At 40.9% G+C, this 24,139-nt stretch overlaps 1 protein-coding gene across 5 annotated transcripts in view; it reads left to right on the plus strand.

Annotated features, from left to right (window-relative positions):
• Window positions 1-24,139, plus strand: part of UBE2F (ubiquitin conjugating enzyme E2 F (putative)) — an 83,505-nt gene that overhangs the window by 46,624 nt on the left and 12,742 nt on the right. For all 5 annotated transcript variants that reach the window (XM_071811291.1, XM_065841331.2, XM_071811290.1 and 2 more), the window contains 2 exons: window positions 4,922-4,954; window positions 7,264-7,326. In XM_071811291.1, the coding sequence (XP_071667392.1) occupies window positions 4,922-4,954; window positions 7,264-7,326 (96 nt within the window). The remainder of the gene's footprint in view (window positions 1-4,921; window positions 4,955-7,263; window positions 7,327-24,139) is intronic.

A 24,139-nucleotide genomic window follows, 5' to 3' on the forward strand; every position in this document is an offset into this window, starting at 1 on the left:
ACGTGCTTGTATAAGTGACTGCTTCTCCTTCCATTGATCTGAATGGGTTAAATTTTTTGTATGTTTAAAAAAAAAAAATGTTTAGTAACGAGCTTTAATTTAACCAAGTCTGTTAGATCAGAAACACTCCTTGGATCTCTTAAAGAAGTTTCTTTGATTGGAATTTCATTAGCTGCTTTTGTCTGGGTTGTTCTCTGCTAAATTAATGTACTAAATACACTTTGCCTGTTAAAGAAAATCCTTGATTTACAATTTTTGTGTTTACTGTCTCTTCCAAAGAAGTGCTGTGTGATTGTATTTCCACACGTCGGCAAGCATAGCTAAACGCCTGCTGCTATGTGGTTTCAGTGGCGTTGCTTTTGTGAAGTGGTTGTGAGAACTGCCACTTGGGAAGATGTGGTGATTTACTGAATTAGGACCTCCTACAAATGCAATGCTTTGAGACTTTCCAGCCTCAGGAGAGGCTATTTCAAAAGCTGTATTTAGTATTTTAATTCAATGTTCTTGAACTTTAAACATTGCTGTAGTGGCAGATTTTTTTTTCCTCATTTGGCATGCCATAAATAAATCTGTGGGCATGGGTTTAACGTAACTTTTCACTCCAATGCAAAACAAAAATACTCAAGAATGAAAAGAGGCGATTACAAAGAGTTATTTATAACAGTGTGTTGGTCTTCTGACTTGTTAGTGTTGACTTCCCCATCCTTGAGCTCAAAATGCTGACAATGCCATGGAGCAGAGTGTCTTTCCTTTGTTATCCCCTCTTCCGCTTACCCACTGTGGATTTAACCAGGTGTTGCTCTGCTTGGGAACCCTGGCTCTGTAGTCCAAGTATTGTACTTGAATCCTCTGGACTAACATAACAGGGGGAACACCTGAGACTCTTAGTGGGCTCATGAAGGTGTCTAAACTGATGGGTGACATCTGTGCTGATGCAAAGTCTCTGGGGGAGCAGGGGGACAGGGAGAGGGCTGTCTGGGCACAGCTGGAGCAGAAACCAGATAAAGCAGAGTGGGGAATTCTGCAGCCTTTTCTGCAGGGTCCATCCCGAGCAAACTGTGCTGTGTCATTACAAAAAGCACAAGAGGCCCCTTGGTTTTGCTCTGAGATTACCCCTCAGTGGTGGGTGTACTTGTACCCTCTGTCTTTGGTGTTATGTTGGTAGAAGAAAGTAGACAAAAAGAAGCATTATAAAGGGAACAGCCTTGTCATGTATATACCATGTGAACACACAGATTGCTACGTCTGATTCTCCTTTTGCAAGTAGAGCCTTATGCTGAAGTGGAGCAGCATAAAGGTGTGCATTGCTAACATCTTAAGGCAATATCTGCCCCTCATCTACATGTGAAGATAACCTTTAAAAATTCTTGTATATAGAGTTAACCTTCTGCTTTCAGAGTATTTAAGCCAGAAGTTCAGTAAATGTTTATAGCCAAGGATGATGCTTTGTTGCGTTAAAATAAACCTGAAGTTTTTTGAACTGTTAAATCTGACAGGATCTGTTCTCTGGTGGCTTGCAAATCCTTTTACTTCAACAGGAAAACGTGTAGCGAGCGTTCAGGCAAGTGCTTATCTGCATGCAGCAAGCAGCTCTGCTCAAGTCAATAATGCAAAGTGATTATTTTTGCAGTGCAACAGTGTCAGGCTTTTCAGATATGAAATACTTGTTTCACTCTTGCTCATCTGTTCCATCCCACTTCCCTTCCCCAATAACCCAGATTTAAATCCAGGCTGCCCTCAAACTCATTACAAAAAGTGTTTGCCTCTGGTAGCAATTTAGCATTATTTTTTATGGACCCATGCAAGAGTATAAAATTAATCCAGCAAATCATAAAACTTGAATGGGTAGAAACAGATCTGAAATTGTATTAAGAATTTCACACTGATGTTATTCAGTAATAATAATAATAATAATCCTTTAATGCATTTAGATCTAGAATGGCTCTGAAAATGTAGAGCACTGTGAAAACTCACAGGTTTACAGAGGTTTTTGCCGGGATTTTTTGTGGAGTTATTTTGATAGAACTCTGTGCAAAGCCAGACTGAATTAAATAATAAATCGAGGGCCCCAGAGTTTTAAAACCAGGGTTCAGCAAATCAGAGTTCAGGAGTGGTTTACGTAAACTTCAAAAAGACGTGTTTAGGGAATGATGTCGGAAAATAATTTGGTATAATTTACATTTCTGTTTTGAGTTGTAGCATTTACTTGTGTAGGGTGCAGCTCATCACTGCTTGAATTGGAGCAGAAGCTGTTTTTTTGGGGAGACGCTGCACGTGTCCTGGTGGGAGGCCCTGGGAGATCAGGGGCTTTAGCGCTGTTGAATGTAAAAAGAAGGTGAGCTCTTCAGGATTTCATAGTCAATATGACTGAGTTGCGCTTTTGTTTGTTTCTCTAGCTATGCTGGTAAGTAGTTGAACAGCTGTGAGTAGTTTGCAACCCTGTGAATGCGGTTTTGGTGTTTGGGCAGGATTTAGAAATGGACAGACCCCAGTGTGCTAGTGTGAGCTCCTCATACCTCTTTAGGTTGTTTTCTGATGCTCAGTGTTGTAATTCTCCAGCACGTTCTCTAGTGACAGTCTGCTGTCACGTGGTGTAGATGAAAGACAACCCTTAAAAAGTTAGTTTATTCCTGCTTATTCAAGTGGAAGAAAGCAAATTACCATGCTTTAGTAAGGTCCCATTATCAAAGGTTGTGGGAAACACACAGTGGGTTAGAATCAGACACAAGAAATTCTTAATTCCCCCAAGACATTCAGTCTGCCTCCCTGAAGGACAAGGAAGCCTTTGAGGACAGCAGTGGAAAGGGCTCCTGACCTGTGGGGCTCTGAGCATTTGGTGGGCTAGAGTGGGGCTGGGACAGGGGGACTCTGAGCCCTCCCAGGTGGAGACGGGGATTCTTAGCTGTCCCTGCCTGGGACCATCGCTGGAGGTGTTTAAAAGGTGTTTAGACAAGGTTCTTAGGGACATGGTTTAGTGCTAGAGGTAGGTTAGGTTATGGTTGGACTTGATGATCCTGAGGTTCTCTTCCAACTGAAAGGATTCTGTGACAGATGCACTTGATGCTGGGCACCCTCTCCTGCCTGAACACAGGAGAATGAAGGGGAGGCTGACACCTTCATGCCTATTCCTGCTCTCCATTTTCTCCACGCCCCTGAAATCTTCTTTGACCAGTGACTTTGGCTAATTTTTTCTCTAGCACCACTGCGCTACACAAATAATTTATCTCTGGGATTGCTTAATACAGGTTTCCTTAATACCATGCTTTGCTAACTTCTGCTATGCCTTGTTTCAGTGACAGTCATAGTGAACAAGTATCACAGAACTGAAATGAGGGCTAAAACAGTGGGCTTCATCTGTTGTTTGAAACAGTCCATTTTATCATACAGTATGATCGTTTGGGAGTGGAAATGACTGGTCATCACTATAGTCTTAAAATGTATGGACAGCTGCTATCCTTAAGTGTATTGGGTATGACCTTTTTTGCAGTTTGTGTGTCTGTGCTGCCATTGAAAGTGATGAGTACATTTGAAGAGTTGCTGCCTTTGCCACACCTGATGATTTCGGAGCCTCTGTTAGAAGATGCTGAAACTGAACACAGTGACAACGTCATCTTTGCTGAGCAGATTGACATTATTAAAAGCAGATAAACTGAGTATGTTGTTTGTGCAGGATCAAAGAAAAATAGAATCATGAGAGGCTGTTGTCTGGATAACGTTAACATTGTGTCTTTTTCATTTACGCACGATTGGATAGTGTCCTTAAGGGGTGTGGATTTCTGTGGTCCACCACTCTTGGTGGAGCACCCAGAACACGGAAACAAGCTGAAAATATGCTTGTTTATTGAAATTCTTTGCTGTGATTAGGAAGTTTTTGCTTTAAGGGTTTATATTTACTGTGACAGATACCTTTTAGCCATGAGTCTGTTAACGTGCAGTGTTTATCCCACTACTGGGAATCAGGCAGTGTGGTTTTCATGGGTAGATGGTCACCTGCTAGCAGGTTGTAAGGGCAGGAGGTGCAATGCTGAGCTTACTTAATTGCTGTGAACTCCAGTGCCCAGAGACCAATGGGGTTTTGCAGTTGCATAGCTTAGTTATGTTGCTACTAAAAATATAATCTTTCCGCTAGGTAGCAGAACTTAGCCTCGGACTTCTTTGTGGTTGATCCTGTTAAGTCTCTTTCTGTTACACTTGGATCTTGTGTGTTTTCTTAGTCTTTGAAGCTAGTCAGGGAGGATGTGGACTCTGAGATTGGTCCTAGTAGAACCCTTCTGGAGATTGCCACTCCAAAATAAGCTGCATTTGATAGCACCAGATGAGGGAACATTTGGTGGCGGTTTCCCCTGAAACTTCCCATTTGTAGGAACTGCAAACACTCTATTCAGCTGTGTTTAGATGCTTAAAGGCAATAAAACGATTTGAGACATATGGTTATAGAAGAATGGTATTTCTCTGTACTCACACTACGCCTAAGCCTCTTCTCTCTGATACTATGACACAGTTTCAAATATTTGTCTGACGACCTTTTAATTTTAAGAATGGATTGCTGAAGTAAGTTTCATACCCACCCTTTGAACTAAGTGGTGTGGTTTTCAGTTGGGGGCATATACTATTAAGATATGATATTTATAAGATATTATTCATTTCTTTGTGCAGAGAAGCAATAGGAATAAGGCTCCTCTATGCAATGAAAGATCTGATCTTGTATTTGAATATTCAGTATTTGGTTTTTGGTGACTTCTAAATAATAAGCATCCATGAAACGGGAAAGGTTTTTCAGTATTTTGATTTAAATTAATAAAAAATCACCCTTAATCTAGATTTGATTTCCAGTAATATCGTGGATTAATAGAAAAAATAAAGTATGTGAATGCATTCAAAACACTTGAAATGCCTAACTGACTGTGGTTTCCCTTTGCAGGACGTCGTCTGGGGATTAAACTCTTTATTTACTGTAAGTAAATGGATATTTTGCATATCCACTTTCCTTTTTCCTGCCTGGTTTGTTTTCAGCATCACCTAATGTGAACCCTGTCTGTTGCCTCTTGAACTTAAGGTCATTATTTCCTTTGGCTTCAGTGTGTGTTGTACAAGTATGAAATCAGTTTGTGCTTTTGTTTGTATGACTGCAAGGCTCACACAGTAATGCCAGCATTTTCATACATTGTTTTTACTATTGGTTACAAGTCTATTATGGGATATTTTGATAGCAACTTACTTGAGATGTTCCACACACTGTGAAATTCCTTCCACAGTTTTGCAGGAACTAGAAATTCATATTACTCTGAGAAGGAGCTATGTTAGTGTTATGGTCTTTGAAAGTGATGTTTGTGAGTTAGTGACTGCTCTGCAGCCTCATTCCTGTTTTGAACACTTAAATGACTGTTTGAGAGCCTCAGTACCCCCTGCAGAATTTGCATAAATCCCAACTTGTTACACAAATTATACAATTTCATTTAAGGATCCCATTTTCCCCCTTTTCCCTAGACTGACAGGAGCAAGAAACCTGTGCCTCGTAATTACAGGAGCAACTTGAAAATGGAGGAGAGGGCAGGAAGAGGCAAACGGGATGCAACAGCTACTTTTGCCCTAAAAGCAAAGAGACACTAAGTCTTTACTGTACAAAAGCTGCCTTTTTTAGGGAGTGCAGGATTACAGTTCCCTTCCACAGCCATTGCTGTCAGAGGAAAGCAAAGGCACTAACTTGGTCACCGGTTTATTCATCAGCTCTAGAGAGAACTATCCCAGCTACCCCAGGGTGTAGAGGGGAGGCTGGGAAAAGCTTTGGACAAGGAACATCGCTTTGGGCTTTGCTGGCCCCAGCCTGTTTTCAGAGACAGGAATTCCTTCCACCAGTGTTGGCAGGAGGAGGGGCAGTGCAGCAACTGTGCTGCCAGCACTGTCACCAGGATCACGGTGTGTTTCTAAAACCTCTAGCACAGACCATACTGGTGACTGGTTACAATCTCCCAGCTTTCCTGGCATCCAAAGGCTTAATTTGTTGCGAAAACTTCTTTGGTAAATTGATTTAGAAGATTGGAGAGCATTTGCCTTTTCAACAAAGAGTAATTGCATTTCACAGTTAGTCTCGCACTGCATGTTAAATAACTGGAAGAAAGCAAAATCTACTGGAGGTACAAAGAAGTACCTTCAGAGACAGAAAAGCGTGTAAAAATAATCCACTGGGCAAACAGCTGCGAAGAGCGATGGTCACGCATCGGAGACCACGGGGATTTGTCACAGCTCATAAGAGCCGTGCTTCCCAGCTTACCTCTTGGATTTCCCTCACACCCAGCTTCTAATAAATAATTAGGCTTTGAAAAGCTGGAATTGGGTCGTACTGGCCTTGCAGATTCTTTTGTGGTTTTCTTGAGGAAAGTGAGTGAAAATGAGGTGGATTGATGTCCTGTTTTGAGTGAAACAGGAGGTTTGCTGCTTGACAATGAGTCAGAAAGTAACATGAGCCTTTCACACTTGTCCACTGATGGCATTTCACTGCTGTCACAGGCTGGCCTTAAACTGGGGAAAATGATCTGGGCTGCAGGCAGAGAAGGTTTGATGATTCAGTGTTTTAACGGTGATTCCCCTTCTATAAGAATCTTGATCCCCATTGTTTTTAACCCTAGACCCTTTCTCCTTCTGAAGTTAGTATTTCTTGAGATTAAACTGAGATTTCACTATTTCTGCCCCCCTGCCACCACATGCCCTTACCTCTTGGACTCTTTGCACTCCCTTTCGTCTTGACCCTGTTTTTCCCATTGGACTAAAACTTTCCTGTCTGTCAAGCTCTAGATTATGTAGTTTCTTCATAGAGGGAATGAATGGTATGGAGGTGATATTCAGGAAACTCTTCCTGCTTTATCACCATGCTAGTTGAGGGGTTTTTTAAGGGTTTACTTTAGCCTTGAACATAAATCAGCAGGAATTGTGCCTCATGAAGCTTGGAATGTTCCTTCAAAATTTGATTTAAAACTCTCAGTATCACTACCAGAGAGAAGTGTCATAGGGCTATGTGTGGTGTGGCACCAAATAGGGTTGAATGCCTTGCTGCTGTTGTCCTTTAATTGACTGGTGATTTGATTTGCAATCATCAGATTCATTTGCATTTACCTTTGGCAGGGATACCTATGAACGTAGAGAAAAAATGGCACTACACTTGCTGGTCTTGTTTGCTTTGTTTCATTATCTTGTCCATTAGGGCTTTGGATTCTTTGGATGATGCAGTGAGTGGGAATTCACTAATGTTTTCCATTTCTTTTACAGGATCTTTTGAATTTTGACGATCCTTTGAATATTGAGGCTGCAGAGCATCATTTGCGTGACAAAGTGAGTCAGCAGTTCATGTAAAACATGTGGTTCCTAAACAAGTACACATACTGTACTCGGTGATTCCCAGTCAGTCTTTTTAAAGCATTTGAGCTTGTACTTCAGGCAGTCGAGTGACTCACTGTATCAGCAACCAGTTATTCGAACAAAATGTGCTTTATCTGGGAAAGTAAACTCGACACAGTAGTGTTATTCACCATATGCTAGAATTGTTGACCATAATGTAGTCATATCCCCAAAATAGATGATCTTTCCCTTTTTGTTTCTGAGATCTTGTCTGAAGTTGTACATGTTCCGTGCAGCAAAATAGTGAACTATTTTGGCGCATTTACTTGAGTATCTCATCCTCTGTCCCTTTCAAAATGCAGCTTTTCTCTTCACAACTCTTATGTGTTGCGTGCTTTTATTAAGCCAGGAGAAGTCTGGGCACATTTGAAAGATAGGAGTGGAAGCTTTATTTTCTTTTTACTGGCTTCTGTGTGTTCTGTACTGGGCAAAGCAAAACCTGGTATTGCTTAGTGGCCTGATAAACATCCGTGAGATGTACCTTTCAGCTGACACTGAGCGTGGAAGTAGAGGTGAACAAGAGAAACTTCTCCATTGATGGATCTCCGAAGTTGTGTCATGTTACATTATATAGATGCATACCTCACGCATATAAAAGTTACACTTGGTATGTTCAAGATCTCATTTTGATTAAACCCATTCAGTACTTTTTTGAAGTTAACCTTAAAGACTGAAGGAAGCTTCCAGGTAAACGCTGATTTGAAGAGTTCATTGAAAATGCACTCAGGCAGTGCATCTAATTTATCTCATTTTTTCAAGAGAAAATATCGGGACTACAAGTTCATCTTTCCAGCTATTTTATGTTTAATGAGATCTTGTAGCTATTCTGGTATTTATTAGTGTTTACAGGGCTGGGATGAGACCATAAGCCTAAGGTGGGAAAAATTTAGTAGAAAGCTACTCTGGAAGAGGGTTTCTTAAATGGTTTTGTTAGATCCTTTTGTCAAAGAGTGCCAGGAAGCCTTCCAAGCCATAAACCACTGAAATTAGTTAGAGGGGATACAACCTGAGAAACAAAACCAGCATAGTGAAGGTAGCAGGCTGAATAATATTCTTTGCACTGTTAGACTGAATTACTCTATCTTGCCACGTAAATTTGTAGCTGTTTGGGAATGATGAGGCTACACTCCTACTGCTGTGTCAAATTTGGCACTTGATTTTTTCAAACTGCCAGAAGGAAAGCGGTTTGTCTGGTGTCTGGGTAGGGTTTTGTATGGAGAGATGCTCCCGCAGTACTATTAATAGTACAGTCGTGTTTCAGATATGCTGAGGCTGGGATGGGTGAGGCTTGCCAGTGCTTTGAGTAGATTGTTATTAGATTGTTATTAATAGACCTCAGACCAGACAGACAGTAAAGTCCTCTTCCCATAGAGTTATTAAATGCTTAGAAATTGCTATGCTACATTTCTTAGCCTCATTCAGAAACTGGAAATCTTGGGAATCAACATAAAGGAAGAATGTTACCTGCTTTTAAAAATACACCTCCCTCAAAAACAGAGAGGTGGACACTCAAAATACTACACTAATAGCACGAAGGTATTTTTTTTTTCAGATAACAGCAGCCATGGAGGAAATGAAAGGGAAATTGAGTGGGTTTTTTTACAGTCTTCTAAATGAAAAATACTTTTGGAACAAACTTTTTTTATTTAGTAAACTCTAAGTGTTCTCACAGGCATCTGTAATATTCATATTCTGCCACATAAACTTTTTTTTGGAGCTTATCTGAATTTAGTTTAGGTATTTATAGTGATAGCAGCAGGTAGTGCTGGATTTTCCATAGTGTATCTTCCAGCAAAATCAAGACAAAACCAATAATGCCTTTCTGGAGAGAATAAATTATGCAAGGGAGAGAAATGGCTGCTTTTACAATTAGCCTCAAAAGATTCAGTTGCAGTGTGGGTTAGGTTTGTCTCTGGGGCATAGATGTCATATAGTGTATAAGCATTTTGTTGTGAAGTCGAACCGTGGGGGTCCTGTCGTGTCTCTTAATAAAATACTTGCAATCCATCATATTATTCCTATGGGAATGCTCATGGATTTTCCCTGAGACATTTTTTACATGTGTAATAGAATTAACTGTACAGATAGTGTATATGTAATATGGATGCCTGCATGCGCAGTCTATATACAAACAGATGTGTAAATATATCTATATACAAATAGTTTCATATACAAACATTTGTATCTAACAGATACTGTAAGAGAATGCCTTTGGTCATTTGCAGTGTGGGACTATATGGCTTGCAACAGCCAACACAAACATTTCTTGAGCTGTTTTCTGTGGTTGTCCTGGAGGAGTTGACTCAGTATTTCGCTGATGTCATTTCGGATTTCCAATCTTGGGATCCCTTTGCTGGCAATCCAGGCTAAGAGTGGCTACCCGAGAGGTTAGCAACTAATCTGAAACTTGCCTCTGGTTGTTGAAAATGCAAGACTGGAGTTTGTTGAGCTCCATAGGCTGGTATTAAGTCATCAGAAATGACTGATACCTTGCAGATGCTGGAAGAAGTCATATCGTAGATTTAAAATCCTTGTTATTGATTCTTGGAAAACAGTTGTGCTGTGAATGTTTGTGTTACAGATCAGGCTAGAAGGGTCAGTTATCTCTTCCTGCATAAGGGGCCTCTTCATTTTTGCATTAAATCTGTGGCCTATACCAGAGCACATAGTTGTAGCTTTTGGGAAAGAAGCCTTGTTCTGAAATGTAAAAATGATACAAAATTTGGAGCTCAAGTTGTTCAATTAATTGCGTTAAAAAACTGTCTTATCTGACATCTGAGCTAGAGCAGCTTCAGCTTCCAGCCCTCCGGGGCCTCCTTCATCTGGAGGAAGGAGCCGTCAGTTACTGAACGTCTTTCCTTCCAGCTTCCCTCAGCCAGTGATTATCAAGTTACTTTTACATGAATTATTTTTTAAGTACATATGATTGTTTATGCAGCTTTAGTAATTCTGCAGTTCTTCCCCACACACTTTGCAAGATGTCAGTAACTTTTTAGAAAAAGGCTCTACAACAAATTTGGGCAGTCATCAGCATCCATTTTCACAAATGCTAGACAATGAGATTATCTCAATATTCAGATTTGCTAGACTTCCACTTACGTATCCAAAAACTACCTTCTCATGAAGTGCAGAAGTGACGTAGAGACTGATGTTGTGATCAGTTATTTTCATCAAAAGGCCTTTTCAGTGACAGAGGATGCTGTCTGCCACCTTGTGTGACTTTAATTGTTTTTTCAGAAAGAGGACCCTTCTATTTGTCTGCAGTAAATGGTACTGTTCAAGTGATTTTCTCATCATTGCCATCAATTTTGTAAGGCTTCAGTTTTGCCAATTACCAGTTTATCTTATGGTGGTCATCAAGAGATGTTGGATGCTCCAAAGCTTAGTTACCCACATGGTAATCTTTTCCTTATGTACAGTCAGACACCCCCCCTTTCAGCTTATGAGCTGTCTCACATTCTCTTGTCGCACACCTCCAAGGAGGCTCTGTCCCCTTGGTAACCTCCTCGTCAGTATTGGGGGGCTGCTTTTAGGTCCCCCTAAAGCCTTGTCCTCTCCACCAACAAGCTCTGTTCCCTCAGGCTCTCCTTGCCCTGAGGCCTTCCCAGCAGAGCAGTCCGCAGCCTGGCATGCAGGGCCATCCCCATGCGGGGACCGAGTGTGTGCCAGGGGCAGGGCTTTGCATTTGGCCGTGCTGAGCCTCCAGAGGTGGCTGTCAGCCCCTCTGCAGCCCACACACGCTCCTCTGAGGGGTGCCTTGATTACCCCCACTTTAGTGACTGGATTTCTGTAGGCCTGCTGCCAGTTTCCACACTCAGCCAGTTTTTAAACTCAAACCTTCTTGCAAGCTTATTGATTGTGTCTTTCAGCATTCAGATAAAGTTGAAGTTTCCCTTCACTCTTCTTTTTTTTTTTTTTTCCCTTTTTCTGCCCTCTACCTTCATTTAACTCATAATTGTTTCCAGCTTGGGGGAAATTTGCATTGTTCATTTTTGTAGTATTACTTTTTAGAATACTTCTGGTGCCCATATTTCACTGCATTCAGTTCATGGTCACTGGAAGATAAACAACCCTCCTCTCTTAGTTTAGAGCTCAATAAATCAGAATAAAAAGATGATTGATATCACTATGTAAACTAAACATGGTGTTTTCCAACATTCAGTCTTCTCACACAGATACAATCTCATCAGTTTGGTAGTGTCAGTTTTCTTGTTGAGTTTGAAGAACTGCTTACTAGTTAATTAGTTGGGTCTGCTTTGGATTTAGTGGAAAAGTCAGCCTGTCAGTAATTATGTAGATGACCAGAGCCATTAATTGTCAAACAAATAAATAGCATCAATTCCTAAACAATGAGCAAGTGGTAAAGTTTTAATGACTACTCGCTCAAAATTATTATGTGCTAAATATTGTAAGATTTGCTGTTTTGTACAGTGAAAAAATGGAGCTCTATTGATTTGCTCTCTGTGGCAGCGAGGTAGGCTGAGTACTGAAAGAACAGGGATATACCTTGGTAATATAAGACCAAATCAGCTTAGTAGTTCAGGACTTGTGTATTCCTTGGCCAGAGATGCTATGGGCACTGTGTCTGCTATTTGTCAGCTGAAATGTAGAAAATACTTTCCATACATACATCTGTCACAGTTGTTTTGAGATGCCACCTCAGGACATTGCAATTCACTGGGTTCCTTAAAAGCCCTTTTATTTCCTAGTAGCGGTTGCCTTTGCCAACAAACATTTCAAAGCCATATGTGCAGTACACAACAAGAAAATTCATTACATTGTCTGTGCGGCTTAAAGTAGAAACGTTTTTCCAAATATTCCTTAGCTTTTTTCCTCACCTAGGCCTGACATATCAAGAATGCTAATGCTATGTCCTATTTTAATTGTATTCTTCTGTTGTATTTGGTGCAGTTTAAAAGACAAAAGCAATTTTTGTCATCGTGCAGATTAGCAAACACTCATTTACTTGTTCATCCATGCGCTCTTCAGTTATTTTAATAGGAGAAGCTGAGGAACATTATCACCCTGTGTTGTTTTCCTGCATGATCTTTCCATCTTCTCAGTGAAACTCATCTGTCAGTATTCAGTGCATGGAAATGCTTCCCACTGTGTCACTGTGTAAGGGTAAGACAGGTAAGACAGCTCTCTGCAAGGAGTGTTTTTTGTTACCTTGTGAAATCTAACATGTCTTCTTTCATGGGACTTTTACCACTGGTTCTGAAGTGCCATTGCTGAGAAATGTAATCAGAATAGGTGCATGTTCGCATCCGTCTTAAACACTTTTTTTTTACTTAATTAAGCAAACCCTGATTTTATTTGAATATTCCTTGGAAAACATGATCTGTTTCCGATTATAGAGGGCAGGAATACACTGAACAGTAGGAGTGCCACGTCTTTTCGCTGCCCCCAGGTATCTGACAATTACATCTAAAGACCACAAATGCCACACTTTGTGTCCCTCTCTTTGCCTGTCCAGCCAGAGGAATGACGGCCCTTGTCAGACTTGATATAATTATTCCTGGAAGCCCCAGTTGCTGCTGGATGTGGAGGGGTCATCATGCAATGGGCACTCGCACCCTGGGTGCCAACCATCCCCGTCTCTACCTGCGCCATTGTATTTCCCAGTTGTCTGCCTGGTTTTAAAGAACAAGCCGCACAACAACTCTATGTACAAAGGGTCTTCTTGTGGTTATTTTCCCCTGCCTGTCTTCTGCTGCTGTCAGCAAAGGGAGTTTTAACTGGTTTTCTGCCTTTTCTGTGGATAGATCAGTAGCAAAGCTTGTAGCTGTTGTTTTTATAACGATGAATCATTTTGCATAGGTTTGGTGGCTGTGTGGGGAGTTTGGCTCTGGCCCAGATTTTAGAAAGCATGGGTTTTAACTACAGCTGCCAAATTCTAGCAGCTCTGGTTGTCACTGACTATATTTCTAGTCCATCTGTCTTCAGGTAGCTTTATGCACTGTTGTGATGTTATTTGTAGACATTATGTTTTTATTCTGAGGGAGGAGTGTTATAAGTTTGTAAGAATATTAAGGGGAAAGTTCAGAAGAGTTGAAATTTGTATATAACATAGTGCAGTTAAACATTATTGTGGATAATTCATGATGTACTTATGGCTCTAGTCTTTGTAGTTCTTATGGTCTTTCATTTTTAATGGATCATCCTTACAGTTGCAGTTTCTAGTCCTGCTCAAATCATGTCATTCTGATTCCTCACCACACATTTTTGCACACTAGCAAAAATCCTCCAGAAGATATCAAGGATGTGCCAGCCTCATTTCACCTGGGATAATGCTGTATTTTCATGAACCGCACCCTCAAATAAATCACCACAGTCAGTGCTGGCACCAGTGATAGGTGAGCCCAGAAGCTATTGGGAAAAAGGGAAAGAGGCTTTTCCTTGTGTCACCTGCATCTGCATGCTGCTGGGACAGCTGTTGAATCTTTTTTCTTTTTTATACACAAGAAAATACATTACTGCTAGGCTTGTTTGTTTTTTTTTTTTTCCTTAATTATAGGCTTCTCTTGGTACTAAAGAAAATAAGTTTTTTATTTCAGGATTGTTTCTGTGGAGATGGATTTGCAATGTACTCATGTACATGGTGTTATGCAATATGAAGCTGCCTCCTAAGGTTTCCTTTTAGGATTTTAATTGTTGCACATAGCTTTAGTTCCTTAGGAAACTGAGCTTGAAGAAAAGTCTCTCCTCTCAATTGCTTGCAGTCTTTGGAGATTGTTCTAATGAGTCTTCTGGGATGAACATTTTCCTTGAATTGCTTGAGGACTGTTTTCTTGTCTTTACAAGTGAGAGCACTAATCTAATTCCATTAGAAATTCCATTGATAATTAGGAACAGTTGCTGACTACATATTTCACTGAAGAACTTTTGTAACCTTTCATAATTGTATGCAGGTTTTTTGAGTCCTTAAATAGCAAACAGTTTAATATTTTCATAGAATAATCTTAATTTCTCAAACCCTTCTTTGGGCAACTGGGCAAGAACCAGCATTAACTGACAAAAAGTCAGTGCTTAGATCTTCTGAAAATGGGTAAGTAATTGAAAGAGAAAGTTGTCAGCAAGAGGTCTGCCTGTAAAATAATGATCATAAGTAAGAAGGAAATACAAATAGGTCTGCAGAAGATCTTCAGGCATCCATTTGGAAATGAGCTGAATTTTCCCCAACATTGTCCCTCTGCATCAAAAACTGTCATTGCCCAGCATAGCCTCTTTCATTCTGGAGCCACCAAGAACCAGCAACAACTTGAAATCGTAAAACTTCATTTTCACCAAGTGTGATTTCATCCTTGATGGGTTTTTGGTTGTGGTTTGGGTTTTTTTTTCGGTTGATTGGTCAGGGGTTTTTTTAATGTGAGAAACTACTCAGTCTGGCTTGCGAAGCACGTTGTCGAAGTGGAAAAGGGTCACTGTTCTTCTGTCTCACCTCAGGTTTTATCAAACACTATAAACCAGTCTGCCACGCAGAGCAGGAGCCCTGTGCTTTCCTTTCCAAGCTGCCCTGCGGGGTGCTAAATACAGAAGCTGGCAGACTTGGGATCTTTCATCTCTGCTGAAGTTTAGAGTAATTTTATCCTCAGACTGATAATGCCTTCAGACAGTTAAAAAGTCCCAGAGCTCGCTGCCTGTGTATCATTTCAGATTTGATCCTTCTAAAGACTCTTCTAAATACTGCCATGGCCAGCCGTACTTTCATCCTCCTGGATTTTTATTTCTGTGCTTATACACAATAAGGGCATAATTACATTTAGATTTAAGTCTACCTTGAAAATCCATTTTTCTGTGTAGCTGAAGAAATGCACTTGAAATAGCATCTTAAAGTTTGGATTCCTCTTGGTCTCTTATCATTGACCACTTTGAAGTTAGTTTTCTGCTATTAATATAATTTCACATATCAGAAGATTAGTCTGTTTGAAATGTTATTTGATGCACCTGAATGAAAAACATGATATAAATGTTAGCATATCGCAGGTGTGTTGGATCCTCTGAGAAGACAAACAGTAACACAAAAAATAAAATTGGAAGCTTGGAAAAAAATTTCATTATCTATATTTCTTCCTTAGGTCTTCTGGCTTAAAGGAATTAATTTAACCAGTCTACCAGTAACTTGTCTGTTTCTCTGTCATACCTGCCTATTTTTTGTTATCATTTTTAAATCAACGGTGTTGAGTACTTAGGTCGCTCAGCTCCTGCAGTGATTCTTAATGTTCAGGAGAGTGATTTAGTTCTTTGAGGTTTGGGCTGCAGAACCCAAGAGCAGAGGTGCCATGACCATAGTAGGGAGTGCATCAGTTAGTGCATTACATTTTCTTGCTTGAAGCTTTTGGGTTGGCTCACTTCTTCTTAAATGGAAAATGCAAGAACATTTCTTCCAGCTTTGAGTTAACTGGCTGTGTCTGACTGGCAGCAAAACCTTTTCTTTGGATGCTCTTCACTGGGTTTTCTGCTTGCTAGATATAATTGTTAGCAGTTAAATATCTTGGAAGTAAATATATCTGAAAATTAGAGATACTGATCCACTGATCTGTAGTGACTGTTGGAGAATTTGGGTGCGAAACTGTTTGGATAGTGCTCACCAAAATTGTCCAAGATTCTGTAAAAGACATTTCAGTATAAAACATTTATACTATGTAAAATATTATAAATAAAATTTTGCGGTCCACAGATGCTGCATCTTGTCACAGTAGATTTCAGAGGAGATATTACTTGCAGTAAAAAGTACTAGAAATAACTCTAAATGAGCATTTTATTTTCCAGATAATTATGAATTATGCGAAATAGCCGTGTTCCTTTGATGGGTAGTGTTCCTTGAAGAAACTGAAAACAGCTGAAATGGTTTTATTTTGCAAAGTAGTCAAAAGCACATGGGTAGGTCAAAAGTCAAATACCAGCTCTGTATTACCCCGGTTTATATCCTGTTTCCATCTGAATGCTTGTTTCTTTATTGTGTTGGGTTGGGGCCATGCACGCCAAAGGTTTTTACTGACAAACTTTCTTCTAATGCCTTCTCCAAGGACTTGTTTAAAAAATAATGTTGATTTAATTCACTAATGCATTATTTTTATCCAAGTTCTCTGTGTCAAACTTGCCAATAGTTTCCCATCACAGCCATACACTTTGTTAAACTTTTACAGTTTCTCAAGCACATCCCTATGAAATTTTATGGACAAACAAAGCTAATGAGATTGGAAGAATTTGGATCATTCTGTTTTCAGTGCAGATGCTTGAAGTTTAGTGATGGCTCAAGACAGCTGGAAAATTAGCCTTAGAACAGAGAAATCATTTTGAATGCATTCACTTGAAGATCCTTTCAGGTTGTCTTTAAAATGTGTTTTATCGCGTTTGAGCTCGTGTGAGTGGAGTAACCGTGTGTATGGCCATTGTGCTGGGTTCTCACCCGCACCCTGCCCGGTTCTCTGCAGAGGATGTGCTGGGGAGCAGGGATGGAGCGTGCAAAAGTGACTTGCATTGCCACATTATGCGGTACAGAGGGAAAACCTTTACTGGTTTCTGAAGGTCGTGTACTGGAGACTGACTGGTTTTTCTTTGCGGAAGAGCCTCTCACAGCTTCCCCAGGGCTGGCCATGTTCTTCCCACCGCAGCAACTGGAAAAGTTGCCACAGGGAAGCAGTAGATGGAACTTGACATTGCAGCTCTGCTTTCTGTTTGATGTGGGAGGCTCTTCACTCCTTCTGCCAGATTTTACCAAACAGCCTTCTCACTTAATTACCTTTTACACTTCATTGTAATAACTGTGACAGTTCTGTTGGGTGGAAATGTTTTTGATTAAGGCCAGAAGGTTTGAGTTTGCAGCTTGGGTAAAGAGGCAATCATGTTTCTTGGTAGCTCTCCTGTGTTGCACCCGCTGTTTTTTCAGTAAGTAATATTTCCTGCATACACGGTCCAAGTGAAACCCACCTTGTGTTGTGGAAACATTTGTTTGGGTGTTCACGTTTAGAAGAAACCATTTACAACAATCCTGTGTCCAATCTGGAAATCATCACTAGCACGCGTGTTTGCAGGTGGAGGGCTCTGTGAGCTCGGAGTCCACAGCTGTTGCCTCCTCTAGTACTGCACAGGCTTTTCCCTACTTGTGGGACATAAATGGCGATTTAAAAGGTCAGTACGATTTTGTGGTTCTCCCTCCCTCCAGCTTTACAAGCTTACCTGTGCAAGTCAGGATACTTTAGGATCTGTCTTCCAAGATGTGTCTTGTGTTTCATTTAGCTGAGTGCCAGGCTCTGTCCTGAAAACATTCACCGGATGCTTTGAAGTTTTACCGAATTATTTTAAGGGGTTAAAAAGTGGGCACTCTCATTTTCAAATTTGTTCCCTAAATCCTGACTAGTAACATAATGGTATAACAAACAGAAAGCTGGAAATATTTCAGTAATAAACCCTTGCTTTCATCTGTCAAGACAACTGAATGGAGAATGTAGAGGATCACAACATTATTTAACAGCCTCTTCAGAATATTGGGAAAGCATCTTTATCAATTATTGGCAGGGCAGAAGGATCAGAGTCTGACAGTTGCTGCTGGTTTGGCAAACATGAGTAAGTTATACTGTGCATCTAAATGTGTGAAGTATCAGTGTCCTCAGTTTCTCCTTCAATTAAAAAAGACTTGTGAACGTTCAGAATTTTTCAGGATGAGCCTTTAGTTTTGCATTGATCTTGTAGCAGCTGTTCCACAAAATAGCGTAAGCCAACTGTCCTTCCTCCGTTTCAGCATGGCACATGAAAATGTATTAACTATTCCTGCAGGACCCAGGGGTGGAATGGAGTGTGAATACAGATTATCTGCCGCTCATTCCTTTCTCCTCTATGCAAGAACAAAGGCTGATCGCAGTTTGGAGAGGGATCACAAGCTGTTAGTGACATGCTGGGTTAACATACCCTGATGTAATCTTGCATAAATGAATGGAGATAAAAACAAAATGTAGCTTTGCTGTTACTGGAAGGATGTAATATAATATCCAGCTCCAAGGTGATGTAGGTAGCCTGGTATTTTGCTAATTGTGCAGAGAGTGATGAGATCTGGCATGTCACGTTACCAGCCTGTTTCCTGCTGCGTGCTTGTCAGTAACCTCAAATTCGTGACTGACAGCTCTGCGCTGCTTGCTTGAATTTCTGCCTTGATCCGATTTATTTTGTAATTTATTGAGACAGAGTAGCTTCCTGCTCTAAAACAACTGGAAGTGTGACAGATGCAGGCACACCTGTCATGCAGAAGCAACACAGGAGAATTTTGGTATGAACACATCAGAAAACGGAGGCAAGAAGCCTCTTCCGCCTTGTCTAGAGTACCTGATGGTGCTGGCTGTTTCTTGATTAAAGGCAGAGATTTCTTACCCGCACTCTTTCACATCCACAGCATGAGCTTCTGTCAGTGATGCTGAGTGTGGTGGCTGATGGCTCACTTGGCACAGCGCGAAGGGATAATGTCTTCTTGTGGTTTTAGCTATGAAACCAAGTTTGCATGCACATCAGTCAAGAGAGGATAGCGCACTATATTTGTCAAAATAGTCTGAAATTTCATTCGATGACCTGTTGCACATGGCATAGGAAAGTGGCAGATCAGCAATAAAACATTTTTTTTTAGAATCTCTTTCCAGCACTGTGCCGGTGCTGACTTCAAATATTACCTTGTTTAGCCTTGGGTTCATTTTGGTAGAGTGGAGCGACGTGGGTTGGTTACAGCTGCCAAATGAAGTGTTGTCAGGGAGTGGGTCTTTTCTATGGATTCCAGCCCTGTGCTGGCAGACTTAGGGAGAAACCAACTGAAAACTTCAGCTTGTCATCATGCACTGACTACCTTGTCAGTAGTGTGAATGTTCAGTAACAAAATCTATAAAGCCGGAATATTTTTTTTTCTGGTGTCTTGAAAGACCCTTACTTCAATAACAAAACCTTTACCATGTAATCTACAAATTACTTTCCATGTGATATATTTAACTAAGTTAATACTTTTGTGCCCACGGCTTTCTGTTGAGTGTCTGGATTGACCGTAGTCACTGTTCCTATACATATGCAGTTGTGTGACCAGCCCTGTCCATTGGAGTCAGCAATTGTTAATTTTTACATTACTTTCAGCAGATTTTGTAGTGATTTTTACAACTGGAAAAAAAAAAAAAAAAAAGAGACTTTCCATGAGTTTCATAGGAACAATTTAACAGCCATGTCTATCCAGACCCTTTTAATCAAGCATCCCACTGGATTTTCTCATCTGAGGATATCATAAGGATGCTGGTTGTTACATGACTGCTTCTCTGATTAGGTAGTACTCTCCTCTGTGTCACCTTATGGTCAGGCACTCTAATTTTGTGCTTAGATTACAGCTATTTCTCCTGAAGGACTGGGCAGTTGTTTTAACTGTGTTTTATTTGGCTGTGACAACAGAAACAGCTTTTAATGGTGCTCCTGGCCTAAAAAACCTGATGAGGAACATGCTCACCAGCAGTGAAACCTATAGGGACAGGATACTTAACAATTGCTGTATGTAGCTGGGTTTCTTGCATTACTGCAGAGAAGCACTGCTGGGGCATTAGCACATCACTCAACTAAAAATAAGTCCTTTATAACTTCTGAAGTACTTACAATGCTTGCTGTAGAAAAAAACAGCTGCTTTTGATTCTTCAGTATCATTGAGCATACGAACCCATGAGCTGAAATCCCTCTTGAAAAATAAATAGGAATTACATTTAATAGGAGGAAGAAGCGGTAGACCAGGGTTTGGACATATTTTGAATATTCTGATATTTTATATTGTCTGAAAATTCACAGATGTCTGTCTGCAGAACTTAGATACGTAGATAACCCTGAAAGATTTAACAGACAGCAGCACAGATAATCCTTTGGTTTAAGACTCTTATTTGCTTCATCAGGAATTAAAATTGATGTTTGACCACGGCAGTTTTTTAAATTTTTTCTCCACTGGCTGCAGTCAAGCTGAGCTTTTCACCTTGTCTTGATTTTTCTTAAAATGGTTAGTAGTAGTTGTAGGTGGTTACAGTTTGATATCTTTAATAATAAACTGAAGAAATAGATTTAAGTATCGTGAAGCTGATTAATGTTGGTTTACAGTGGCACATGTAGATATGTTTAACACTTATTTTTGTGTGAATAGAATAGGATCTGATGTCTGCTAATTGAGTTTGATCTTCCAGCTGAGGACACGTTATCATGGTCAAAGGACGCGGTTACCTCCTCTCACTGCCTGGGGAGCAAAAATGGCCATAGATACTGGGGTATTCTCAGTTCACCATAAGTCGCTGTTAAATTTGAGGTTGAATGCCTGGATCTTATTTAGGGCGTTTCATCGGTGGAAAAAAAGTGCACCAAAGGAGAGCTTATAGTGGGTTTTGCTGCTTTCCTGATGGGGAAACGCAGTGATGCAGGGAGGGAAATGATTCACCCCCCGGGTAGGACAATAAAGCTGTGGGAGTCTGGGCATTCATTTGGATCCTCTTAGTCCTAGATTAATAACCTGGCATTTAAATATTAATAGCATTCTGTTTCTTATGCTTTCCTTAATTTTGACTCAGATGTGTCTGAGTCTTGCTGTAATGTTCCTACACAGACAACCTTTCTCACCTATTTTTTCTCTGTTCTGACAAGTTCGGTTTTGAAGGAGTAATGACAGAGCACTTTTCTCTGCTGTGCTGCCCTTTTTACTTGTAGGTGCTAAAGGTTCCCGTTACATAGAAAAGCCAAAATGCACAAAGGAAGAAGCAGCCAATTTTGTAGTCTAAGCTTGACATTCTACTTCTTTTATCTGCCTGCAAAATAAATCCTTTTTCTGGTTTTCAGAACAGAGATTGGACTGTGGTTTAAATCAGCTCTGCACTGACTGCAATCACAGCTGAGACCTTTGTCCTAGCGGTTTTCTTTCTTACATCTTACAAACTTCAGCCCCGCGATCAGCCCGTGTTTGCAATAAACAGAGTAGAGAACGTGCTGCTGGGAAGGGAGTTGCTCTTAATGAGTTGGCAGTGGCTCCACACCATTCGCTCATCCTTACGATGACCATTTATCCATAATAAATTACTATATTCTATAGGAAGTCCTAGCTATAATACCTTGGCTGAAAGGAAATTCTTGTGTGGGATTATAGTTGGTGGCCATCTTTATAAAAATGAAAATAAAGGCAACTATCAGGTGGATAATTTTCTGAACAAGGCAATACAGTACAGACAGCTACTAAAATAGGTGAAAAGGAAAGGAATTATTTTGCCTTGCCTTGATCATTAGAAGCAATCAATTCAACATGATTAATGTAAATTATTGTGAGTGGGGAGAGATACAGAATTGCAGGGCATTTCAGGTTTAAAGTAATTTTTTTATTAGAGTTTTCTAAACTGTGAAACTGTAATTGGATAGGGGAAGGAAGGGAATCCATCCATCTATTGTAAACTAAACCATCTGCTCTTGAATGTATTGGAATATGAGATAATAGTAATTAGGTGTAGAACAAAAGAGTGTCTGTGGAGCTGAGAGTAAAGGAATTACTGAGTTGACAAGCCAGACACTTTCTTCCTCCATTCCTCAAGACTAAAAATTATACTTTTAACAAAATGTTCCTGTATTTGGTGCGTCACTCTGGTATGGATAGATGTGTCAACCTCAGTGCCACTGTCGTTTTTGAAGGATTTCTGTTTTCTATCCTTTCACTTCTCTGATAAAAGTTGGATATTATTTTGGAGTCTGTCAGTCTAATGTTCCTGTAACAGCAGCAGAATAATTTGAAGAAATACAAAATGATGGATAATGATGAAACTGAGTAAGGAGACACTGGAATGGTTCACTAGGCAGCTGGCACGTTACATGAAGTTTGTGTTTTTAATGTAACTGCAATTTTAAGGTCTTGATAGAAACGTTTATTTGTTCTTTCTTGTTTACACCCAGCGTAACCAAGTAAACAGTGATTCTGAATTATATTAGAAAGGCTGTTCTGTAACAAGAGGTTTTCCAGAACTTTGTCCTTGAGACATTTTCAGAAGGTGTTTCACAGGTCCCTGCTGAGGTTTGCAGGGACCTCGCAAGACTGTCTAGTCCAGCCCCCATGCCCATGCTGGAGCTGGCTGTAACAGCTTGCCCAGAACCCTGTCCAGTCAGATTTTGAGTATTTCCAAGGACGGAGACTCTACAACTTCTCTGCGCATCCTGTTCCCATGTTCCCCAACCTTACAGTAGAAAAACTTCTTTTAATATTTAAAAGAAATGTTCTGTATTTTAGTTTGTTCCCAATGCCTCTCACCCTGTCCCTGTGCACCACTGAGAAGAGTCTGGCTCTCTTCTTCACACCCTCCCATCAGGTATTTAAATCCATTGAGGTCCCCTCAAGCCTTCTCTTCTCGAGGCTCGACAGTCCCGGTCAGTCGTCTAATCTCTCTTCATGTGACAGATGCCCCAATTCATTAATCATCTTTGTGGCCCTTTGCTAGACTCACTCCAGTAAGTCCCTCTCCCTCCAGTCCTGAGGAGCCTGGAACTGGGACAGCACTCCAGATATGTCTCATCAGGCCTCTGTGGAGTGAGAGGATCACCTCCCTCCTCACCTGCTGCTTCTTCATAGTACAGCTCAGGATGCTAGGGGTCATCTTTGGGGGTTAACGGTCAGCTTGGTGACCACCAGGACCCCAAGGTCTTTCTCAGCAAAGCTGCTTGCTAACCAGCCAGCCCCCAACATGTACTGGTGGGTGGTGGTGTTCCCAGGCAGAACTTTGCATTTCACCTTGTTGAACTTCATGAAGTTCCTCTCTATCCAATTCTGCAGCCTGTCAAAGGCCTTCTGGTTGGCAGCACACCTATCTGGTGTATCAGCAAGTCCTCCAGTTTTATATCAGCAAACTCTGCTTCTTAATCCAGGTCATTAATGAAGATGTTAAGCAGTATTGGACCCAGTGAGTACTCCACTAAGTTCTTGCCACTGATCACCGCTCCCTGAGCTCAGCAGTTCAGCTGGTTCAGTCCAACTCAGTGTCCATTTGTCTAGTGCATACTTAATCTGTTTGTCTTGGAGCTCCACTGAAGTGAACCCTTAGCAATTGCGTTGCTTCTTAAGTGTTTTGGGGTTTTTTTTGTAAAAGAATAAGGCATACGCAGTCCCCTTCCCTCATCCCAGCCTCCCTCTTAGTCCCCGTAGCTTTTGAACACACACACACACACACATCAACTTTCACCAAATTTGACAGAGCAGCAGAGTCTTCACATCCAATTCCCATAACTGTCACAAAAATCAGCAGCAGCAGCAAAGAGGGGATGGTCTGAGAGTCTCCCATGCGAGCTCAGCGAGGACCCGCTCCAGGTGGCGTGTTGGGCCCGTGTGGGCACACACAGCTCGGAGCAGACCACGCGTTTTGCCTTTCCCTCAGCTGGTGGTGAGGAGCCCTGGGTGCAACCCAAGGGGGCTGCAGGAAGGCGGGGGAGCTGCAGTTCTTGCTGGGACAGAGGAGATGGTAGAGAGCATCAAGGAAAAGCTGTATGGGGGGGGAGGAGAGTCTGCAGATCTGCAGGCAATTATGTTTTCCTCTTTGCTTGCTTACTATGTCCTTTAAAGCCCTTTCTTGATTGTGCTAGATATTCCCTAGTGGTATGGGTAAAAATGTGTGGGTTGCAAATAGACTCTTGCAGACTAAGGGAAGCTTTATTCTGGTAAAGAGGACTACCCGCAAGCTATTCAGACACCACGGGGAGTTCCATCACTTCATACTGATCACGAGATCTGCATATT

Source organism: Patagioenas fasciata, chromosome 7 (genome assembly GCF_037038585.1).
Source record: "Patagioenas fasciata isolate bPatFas1 chromosome 7, bPatFas1.hap1, whole genome shotgun sequence".
In the NCBI taxonomy this organism is placed as follows: domain Eukaryota; kingdom Metazoa; phylum Chordata; class Aves; order Columbiformes; family Columbidae; genus Patagioenas; species Patagioenas fasciata.